Raw genomic sequence first — 10818 nt, 5'->3', positions numbered from 1 at the left:
ACCTCCTTCATGAAGATTTCTAGAATTACCCTAGCCCTCAATAACATTTCCCCCATTTGTAAATTCTTGTAACAGTTCAGTATTTAGCTTATATACACTACTTCATACTTAAACATGTTGCCCCATATTGGTTCACTAGTAGTGTCATAAATATACATACTGAGAAATCTGCCCCTTTTATGTTGATTTCTAAGCGAAAGTAAGACTATATGTACATTATTCACAATGAAGCTATTGGGAATTGTCACCTCTTCAATCTGGGTAGCCCACATTATAAGCTTGGTTAGGACCAATGAAGATTAGAAGACCACAGCATCAGTGTAACATTATTCCATTTATTTACAGCGTTGCTTCATATACCAAAGGCATTTCTGGGATTTGGTTCCATCATTGAGAGGGTCCATCTGCAATAGTTTCTTAAACCATGTTAGCTGGTTGGCCAGACTGCAACTACCACAATTGCAATGAGCAGCAATACAATCACCATCATCATTCCTGGAAAAAAAAAGTACAAATTACTTCTTTAATTTTATTGAAATGATGTTTCCAAAAGAAAACACATTCTAGTAAGCCTTTTCTGAAGAAAAAGATAGCAATGCCTAAACATTCTTGAAAATGTCAAAATAGAATTTTCTAGTCATCTGACCAGTAAAATGGAAGTGTAGCCCTCACTGTCTCTCAAAAACAAAACAAAACAGATGAATTATATGCCAGATGTAGAACAATTACAACTGTTTCTATAAGGACAAGAAAGCAAGAAGCATTAAGAGAAGCACTGTGGGTGCCATTACTGTTGGAGCCTGAATCTGCACAGGCCAGAGTATCACATCTCTGGTCCACCACAGATGATGAGGTCAGAATGTGTTACGTGGGATAGTTCAGGAAATACCAAAGGATTCTAGCCACTCATTCCAGGGCCGGAGTTTCTCCTCCTGTCAATGTTCATCATCTTCTCCATTAATGCAACACTCCTGACTTTTACAAAATTAACTGGGACACAAATGGCACAATTGTCAATATTCCTAATTTCATAAAGATCTCTGCTCCTGGGGAAAATTAGGCATTGTGTTATAAAGTGCCTCCCCCAAATGGCTTTTCTCCTTTTATTACACAAACATAGTCCTATCCCTAAACTGGGGAAGGATAAAAACAAAGAGGAATCATAGATCAATATCAACAAATGAATGTCAGTTCAAAATTTTTGAAAATAATTTTTAACATAATAAAAAGTATCTACCTAAAACAAAACATAAGCACCATGTGCAATGGTGATATATTAGAAGCTTTCCCAATAAATACAGCAGCAATGGAAAGATAGCTACTCTTCCCATTATTACTTGACATAGTTCTAGAAATGTTAAGCAATGAAAAAAGAGAAAAAATTAGAAGTGTAAAGACAGATAAAGAGAAGCCATAACTATCCTTATTTGCTGACAACACAAGAGTTTACTTAGAAAATCCAAGGAATTCAATAAGAGACTAATTAAGACAATTAATAGTATGATCCAAGATGTGGGTTACAAATTTAACCCATCAAATCAACAGCATTTCAAAATCCAAAAAGCAAATCCAATCCAAAATTACTAAAAAGTGTATAAATATTTGAGAATCAATCTATCTAAACACATTCAATACTTGTATAGATTCAGTTACAAAATATTTTTTAAAGAAATAAATGGCAAATGAAATAGCTGGAGGAATATTTAGTTCTCATGGCTGAACTATGCCAATGTGATAAAATGACAATAAATCAAAGTTAATGTATGGTTTTAATCCTAGATTAATGAAACTACCAAAATCACATTTTACAGAGTTAAATAATGACAAAATTCATTTAAATGAATAAAAAAATCTAGAATATTAAAAGAATTAATGAAAAAAATGTTGGAATGAAGGGGAATTAGCACTTCAAGAACTTAAACTTTAGGACTAATATACTACTATAAGGCATCAATCATCAAAACCATTTGGTATTGGTTTAAAAAACAGATCAACACTTCATACCCATCAGCTTGGCTAAGATAACAAAAAAGAAAAATGACATGCTGGGGGCACGTGGGAAAAAAGGCATACTAATGTACTGTTGGTGGAGCTGTGAACTAATCCAACCATTCTGGAAAGCTATTTGGAACCATGCCCAGGACGCTATTAAACTGCATCCCCTTTGACCCTATACCACCATTACTAGGGGTTGTATCTCAGGAAGGTCAAAGAAAGAGGAAAATAGCCCATATGTACAAAAATATTTAAAGCAGTTCAGTTAGTGGTGGGAGAGAACAGAAAACTAAGAAGATACCCATTAGCTGGGGAACAGCTGAACAAATTTGCCATACGAATGTGATAAAATATTATTTATAATAAATGATGGGGGGTGGAGGCAAGGCAGAGACTTGACTGGGCTCTCCCAAATTCCGCTCCAAACAACATTAAAATAAATCCTCAATCCATGAGATATCAACAAACAAAACAAAATCTAGAGAATGAAAGAATAGAAGAAAATGTGCAATATCTCACTGGAAAAATAACTGACCTGGAAAACAGATCCAGGAGAGATAATTTAAGAATTATTTGGACTATCTGAAAGCCATGATCAAAAAAAGAGGCTAGACATCATCTTTCAAAAAATTATCAAGGAAAACTGCCCTGATATTCTAGAACCAGAGGGTACAAAAGAAATTGAAAGAATCCACCAATCACCTCTTAAAACTGATCCCCAAATGACAACTCACAGAAATATTATAGCCTAATTCCAGAGCTCCAAGACCACGAAGAACATACTGCAAGCCGCCAGAAAGAAACAATTCAAATATCGTGGAGCCACAGAGATAACACAAGATTTAGCAGCTTCTACATTAAAGGATCAGAGGGCTTGGAATGAGATATTCTGGAGGGCAAAGGAGCTAAGATTGCAGCCAAGAATCACTTACCAGCTAAAGCAAGAACAATCCTTCAGGGGAAAAAATAAATAATTAATGAAACAGAGGACTTTCAAGTATTCCTGATGAAAAGACCAGAGTTGAACAGAAGATTTGACTTTCAAACAGATGACTCAAGAGAAACATGAAAAAGTAAACAGGGAAGTGAAATCATAAGGGATTCAATAAGGTTAAACTGTTTACATTCCTACATGGGAAGATGATACTTGTAACTCCTAAGAACTTTCTCATTATTAGGGCAGTTTGAAGGACACATAGACAGAAAGCATGAGTGTGAATTGACTATGATGGGATGATATCTAAAAAAAAAAAAATAAGGGATGAGAAAGAGGGATGTACTAGGAGAAGGGGGAAGGGAGAAGTAGAATGGGGAAAATTATCTCACATAAAAAGGCATGAAATAACTTTTACAGTGGAGATGGGGGGTATGTACAGGTAACAGACAATGCTTGAATCTTACACTCATCAGAATTGGCTCAAAGATGGAATAACATGCATACTCAGAATAACATTCATACTGAGTAAAGAAATCTATCTTATCCTACAAGGAAGTAAGAGGGGAGAAGAAGAAAAAGGGGTGGGGCTGATAAAAGGAAGGGCAGATTGGGGGAGGTAGTGATTAGAAGCAAAACACTTTTGAGGATGGACAGGGTGAAAGGAGAGAGACAGAGAGAAAGATAAACAGGAAAATAGGGTGGAGGAAAATATACAATAATCATAACTAAAAAATTTTTTACTGCAAGTTTCTCTGATAAAGGCCTCATTTTTCAAATACACAGAGAACGGAGTCAAATTTATAAGAATTAGAGTCATTTCATTTTCAGATTAAGAAATCAAAGCTATCTATAGTCATATGAAAAAATGTTCCAAATCACTATAGATTAGAGAAATGCAAATTAAAACAATTCTGAGGTGCAACCTCAAACCTATCAGATTGGCTAATATGATGCAAAGGGAAAATGACAAATGTTTTTTGAATCTGGAACTCAACATTTTAAAAAATGAATGTTAAAAAGTGTTTTTATATGTAATTGGAAAAAAACAAAATATTTTTTAAAATGATAAAGAGGACAGTTTCAGAAAAACCTGGGAAGACTTGTATGAACTAATGCAAAGTGAGTAGAACCAGGTGAATAATCTATACAGTAACAGTAATAAAGATAATTAACTTTGAAAGACTTAGTAAATCTGATCAACACAATGGTCAACCACAATTCCAAAGGATTCATGATGCTAGCCACCTCAGCCTCGTTATGAGTCTCTCCAAATGTATCTATCTCTGAACAAAAGTCTTTCAAGTTCATCCTGGGACCTAGACTCAAACTGCTTTCTAGCTTGGTAGGACCTGCCAGAACTGGTCCTAGAATAGGCCTTTAGTAGAAGCCTTCCTTACATATAGTAGATACTCAATATATGCTAATTGAATAGACTTATTAAATTTACATATTCTATATAACTATGTGAGGCAGGGTTTTTTTATATCAAACATTTTTTTTTCTTAAAGTGACAAGCTTACATAAAAGAGCAACTGCAAATTGAAATGTTTCTAGTAGAAAATGTTTTGATGCTAGTCAATCTCAAATAATTTATTGCAAAATTATTCCAAATAGAGAATTCTGAGAGCAGGCTAAACATTCTTAAAGCTGGTACAAAGTATTGATTAAGGGGCTTATATGTTATTAGATTTCTACTTTATGTAAATGAGTAAGTCACTGACCACTTAGATAAGTGTTTTGAAATGGCATGGTTCTCTGCTAGCCATCTACACAGAAGATACCAGCAAATATGAGGTCATCTCCTCTACTTAAGAAAACAAGATTTGCAAATACTCAATTATTTAAACTTTCCACAAGATACTGTTTTGGACTAGGACAGCCTCTCTGTTCTGGAAAATGATTTAAGTGATTGATATACTCCAGAATTTTCATTCCCACTGCCTTCTCCTCATTGGTGTCTCTTGATGTTGAACATGATGAGAACAAGTTCTTTTTCTCCGATACATCTTGCCCTAGTTCACACTGATCCTCCAGAAGATAATATAACCTACTAAAGATAACAGTAAACTTACAAATATTAATTATTTCTATTTTACAGATGAAGAAACTTAGATCTTAAGTATCTTGCCCAAGGTCATATGGTTGGTAAGTAATACAAAGGTCCAGGATCTGAACCCAGGTCTTTTGACTTTAAAGTTTAAAGACTTTAAAGGCTCTTTGAACTATACAGAGCTACAAACTTAGATATGCTCTAACAAGGTCACAGAATAATGGAAAAAATGACAGGATGGAAGAAAGTTGTTATGAATCTATGATACGTGTATGTCCACAAAAACTAAAAATTTATCTTACTATTGAATCATTGTGTACGTATGTATGTGTATATATAAATGTCATGTGTATTCTATACACGTACACATGAGTACATATATATACACAGATATATGTTCACATTCATGATATTTAGCAACATATTTTGTATTGCTAAACTAGTTGCTACATGGCTATAAATTATGTTACTGGTCAGAAATAAAAAGTTAGACCTTTAGAGTAAAGATAAACATCATTTTGACTTTAAGAAGAATATTAGCAACAAATGCAAATCCTCTGATAAAGGAAATTTCAGCAAGTTTCAATAAATTGACATTGTTTGAACTGTAACTGAGAAAATAACTTTACATCAGCAATGTACAAAAATGAGGAAAAGCTCAAAATGATTAGGGGGTGTACTGAGTTTCATTTGAGCCAATCTGAAATAATCTAGTTCCAAGAAACTAGTTTTTCTTGGTATGTGATCACAGGGATATCAGATCTTGTAACTTTTCCTTGATGGGCAAAGGCTCTTTCCATAAGTACAGTCCAATTCTTTTTTTTAAAAAAAAAACATGAAAAGCATTGCCAATGGTTTCTATCCATTAGTGTCCAAATGAGAAAAAATGATGAGTTCACATGGGCTCAAAAATCTCCAAGTCATAAAGTTGAGATTATTGTCATACACATATAGTATTTCCTAAAGGAGGGGAGAAGAAAATCCTTCAAAATATCAAGGTTAAAGAAATTGCTTCTCAAGGAATTATCTTGCTGGGAAAAAATGTGAAAGCCTTTGAATAGTGTTCAATTAATGGTGAAGACAGAACTTTTTTCCCCCTTCAAAATAAGCCTTAAACATGAGCAGGATCATCTATCCTTTAGCAAAAGTAAGATTTTATATTTCATAACTTCTTAAGTGCTTTATAATCCTTAGACTGATATAGAAAATGAATTACATGGATTATTATATAACTTTGAAACTGAATGATCAGTTATCAAACAATCAAAATTGCTATTTATTACACATCTGTACCATGTACTGCACAGTGCCAGGTATTACGGAGATTACAAACTGGCAAAGAAATAAGCATGTGGTTCTGCCCGTCAAGAGCTTAAATCTATTTGGGGAGGCAATACAAATATAGGAACAATTAATTCTCATTAATACTGGTTTTAGTTCAAACCACTCAATGCACTTACCCCGAGCATCCCTATACCCACACCAAGGCCTTTCCTTATAATTGCAGTACCTTAAGCACTCCATTCAACATACCAGCACTCACTAGCATAATTGCACCTGAAATTGCAGATTTTCCCTCTGAACATCAGGGAATTTCTTTCTTAATCATCATTAGGACACTGAAGCTTAAAAGAGTGGGAAAAAATGGCTATCCAGTTTATATGTTTACCAACCAGATGAATATTACTCTATCTATAATACTTGTAAATCTAAGTCATAGGATCTAAAAAGAAACAGAATTTTTAAAAAGCACAACACCTTTTCAACATGAAATTAAATGCAATGTTTTTTGCCTATCTGAATGGAGTTCTCTGTGTGTGTGTGTGTGTGTGTGTGTGTGTGTGTGTGTGTGTGTGTTTTAAATACAAATTGCTTACTAGTAAATATGGCACTGAGAATGGTTTCCTCTATTCAGACCAGATGGGAATTCAAGGAAAGTGAATAATTGGTGAGTTGACAGGTAATACCTGTGTTAGCCCCTCTTTCCTGTGTCTACAGAAGGAATGAAGGAAGAAAAGAATCTTTCATCCCAAGATTTGATATCCCCTATATATGTGTACCATAATTAGTTGTCTACGTATCTTATCTTTCCGTTGTTAAATTATGACCAACTTGAGGACAGGTACAGTTTATAATGCTAGCATAGTACCCTGCACAAAAAAAGTGTTTTATAAATATTGGACATGGTAGGAAAGCCTGCTGGAAAAATTACCTGCAAGATTTTTCTCCTGAAAATAATATTGTTGTTTTCTTGTTCTTATTTTGAACAGATAATAATAGCTGACATTTATTTAATGCTTTTAAATTTGCAAAGTATTTCCCATACATTACCTCATTTGGTCCTCACAACAACCCTCTGAGTTTGATAGTATGATTATCTCTATTTTAAAGATGAGGAAACTAAAGCTTACAGAAGTGAAATGATTGATGTATATCAAATAACTATTATTAGAGGTGAGATTCACATCTAAGTGTTGCCCAATTCTAAATCCAACACTCTTCTCACTAAGCTCTGAGACACTGGAATGGAAACTGAGTCTTGATTTACTAGATGGGCAAGTCACTTTTCTTCTTCATCTGTGAAGTGAGGGGGGTGGATTAGGTAAATCAGGTTACTCCTAATGCTAAAATTTGTTAGATGGTTCATAGTTCTCTTATTTCCAGGCTTCCACATTATACTGGAAAAGTCAAGACTCCTACACCCTTAAAATTCCTAAGCAATCTGCAAGGAGAACACATAAGAGATTTTGCTAGTAAGTTCACTTCAGTTATGCTTGACAACAAGTGACATTTACTTATGAGTTAACTAGCTTGTTCTTGCTCATCAAATAGGACTTTTGCTGCAGACCTCTGAGTTCAGGTGGAATAAGCAGGAGAAAAGACAAAACAGGAATATTTGTTCTTAAAAGTTCATGTAAACGTTCCATTTAATGGGCAAATAAAATGGGAAAAGAGGGACATTCAAGCAGAGAAGATAAAAATATTTACATAGTGATTTTAAGATTTAATATTTTGAAAACTGAGGTTACCTTGGAGATGAGCTCTCACAAGACTGTCACACTATGGAGAGCTTTGTGCTTTGCTAAGGATCCCCTTATTTCTTGAAATATCAGTTTCTCAAAATCACTCACAAGTCCTTCTCAGCTAGAAGTGAATATATGTCCATGGATTGGGTTAAAAAAATTTATGTATGTATATATGTATGTATAACACACAAGTATATATGTACTTTAGGATCTAACTGCTTCGTTTTCCAATGAAGGAAACTGAGGAATGTTGTCTCTGTCATTTAAGCTCAAAATATTAGGGACTACCTCTGATTTCATTCTTCCTTCATAATGCTTCTTATATCATCCTGCCTCTAGTCTTTTTCGCTTCCAATCCATTCTTGTTTATCACTGACAGATTAATTTTTCCAGTCTTGATTTTATTAGGTCTCCTTTGATTAAAAAGAAAAACAAAACTCAGTCAATGGCCTCAGTTAAAATTAGTCAATTAAAAAAAAAAAAAGCTCAGTTAGGCATTTCAATGCCCTTTCTCATTTCATCACACTGTTTCCAAATTTATTTCCTACTAGACCCCTACACAAATTTTCCATTCCGCTCAAAGTGATCTAACCATTAATCTCCTAAATATACCTTCTTCCTTTGTTCAGTTTTTCTCCCTAGCTGGAATGCCAGCAAATTTTGCTTGGCCTCTGAGGCCCAACTTAAGGTCTGCCTTGTTTAGCTCTCTCATCTAGCTTAGGGTGCTGCTCATCATTTTGTAACAGCTCTTATATTGTTTACTTGTGTTGTTATTTCTTTCTAGTGTTAATTTTTCCTATGTTTGTGTTTGCCTCTTTCTACCCTCCACGGTAGTAGTACACGAAGCTTATTTAATAAATATTTGGCATTGATTGTTTGACAACCAATTAAATATCCAGTTTCAAAGTTACATAATAAGCTGTTGTTATTCAGCCTTTGTTTTTGAAGAGAACCAAAGACATCATGGGTGACATCTTGACTCGTGTGAACCGGGTTTAAGTGAGGCAGAGCTGCACAAAGTGATCAGTCTCACTCTCTTCGAGAGTCACTGAAGTCCAGCAGTAAGACAAAAGTCAAGATGACTGGTGATGGCCCAGGATGCAGTGGATGACCCTCAATGTTCTAAGCTCCAAACACTCCTCAGTGCCTGATTCAGCCTCCTTCATGGCCACTGGAATAAACTGTTGTTATCCACCCACTCCACCTGGGGAAGTCTTCACATGCTTGGGGTAGACTTCCCTCTAACTCACTGACAAGTTTGAGGCCTGTTGGTTACCCTCAACCTGGTTTAGCCCACTGGCTAAGACAGTTTTACTGGGGTGTAGCCTCTATTTACCCTACAGCTTCTTGGAATGAGAGGTTAGAGTTGGGCGACAGACGGACACAAAAAGTGAATGAGCGGCCTTAAAAAGTGCTTAGCAAGCCCTCACACCAGAGGTGCTAGTCCTTCCTGAACACCCCATACACCTCAGAGTGTTGGGTCTGGAGTCAGGAAGACCTGAAATCAAATCTGCCCTCAGAAACATCCTAGCTGACCCTAAGCAAGTTATTCACTCTGTTTGCCTTAGTTTCCTCATCTGTAAAATGAGCTGGAGAAGGAAATTGCAAACTATTCCAGTATCTTTGCCAAGAAAACCCCAAATGGGGTTACGAAGAGTTGGACACAACTGAACAACAACAACAAAAAATATAATAAACTACATAAGTAATGACAGCCCCAAAACACTACAGCTCAGAGAGGTTAAAAGATTCACCCATGACAACTAAGCTAGTTATGTGTCAAAGCCCAAATCTGAATGCAAAACTACAAAGTCCAATGCACCACACTGACTTTCAGTAATAACAACAGAAAATGAAAAGCCTAGAAAATTGATATATTGCAACACAGTAGAGGGGACTTAAATAAGAGATAAAAACTTTATTCAGAGAAGGAATAGCTACTTTGATGGGGTTAGAAGTATAGCCCTAGAGAACTGAAAGCTTCAGCCCTAAATACTACTGGGGTAAGGTAAGTCATTCCACAGGAGGAAAATGGTTCAGTGCCAGATCTGTGCTGAAGCCCTAAGTGAAAGCAGTACAATTCAGTGCAGAAAAATGTCTATTAGAGGTGAAAAATAGCAACATCTGATAGCCATGGGGGGAAAATGGGTCAAAAATTGGGACCAACTTTATGAACAGGGTCAACAGATAAAAGAAGAGAGAGGGCAAAGTGAAACCCAAAGGGTGACAGAAGATGATTCAAGGCAGATACACACTTGACTAAAAATATTATCACACAAGTGATGCAGATGACAGGAAGGGCCCAGAAGGCAGGAATACATGAGAACAGCCATGACAGCAATTATAATGGTAATACCTTACATATATTTATGTAGCATTTTTAAAATTTCAAAGAAATGTTAAATATCTTATTATATAAATGATACACAAACATGATTTTATGACATATCATTTTATTTCACAATGACCCTGAGAGACAGTTGTTAGGGATGGACTATTAGTTCAAAAAAGGACACGAATTAATCTGGCATGACCTGTTTCTTGCAGAAGTTTGTTGACACTGTTTTCATCAGACATTCACTTAAAAGCACTTTAATTTTATGGCTGAGAACTTTATCAGGAACTGACAGCCTATAATTTTCAGACTCCACTCCCCATCTCTCTCCAGCTCTTCAGTACCTTTCTAGCTCCCCACAATTCCTGATTTTTGAGGAACCACATTTGCCAATTTTTTCAGTACACTGGGCTGTAGTACATCTGAACCTGGTAAGTTGGACTCTTCATGGACAGCAAGGTGCTCTCTATCTCTG

The 10818-nt window shown here is 35.5% G+C and overlaps 1 protein-coding gene across 1 annotated transcript in view; it reads right to left on the bottom strand.

Moving 5' to 3' along the window:
- Positions 1-315: 315 nt before the first annotated feature.
- STX8 (syntaxin 8) overlaps positions 316-10818 on the bottom strand; it is a 272706-nt gene continuing 262203 nt past the window's right edge. The window contains exon 8 of the mRNA XM_027857160.1: positions 316-495. Coding sequence (XP_027712961.1) covers positions 428-495 — 68 coding nt within the window. The 3' untranslated portion in view covers positions 316-427. The remainder of the gene's footprint in view (positions 496-10818) is intronic.

Source organism: Vombatus ursinus, unplaced genomic scaffold (genome assembly GCF_900497805.2).
Source record: "Vombatus ursinus unplaced genomic scaffold, bare-nosed wombat genome assembly UNPS02011916.1, whole genome shotgun sequence".
Classification (NCBI taxonomy): domain Eukaryota; kingdom Metazoa; phylum Chordata; class Mammalia; order Diprotodontia; family Vombatidae; genus Vombatus; species Vombatus ursinus.
The sequence above is the reverse complement of the archived record's forward strand: the minus strand, read 5'-3'. Positions and strand labels throughout refer to the sequence as shown.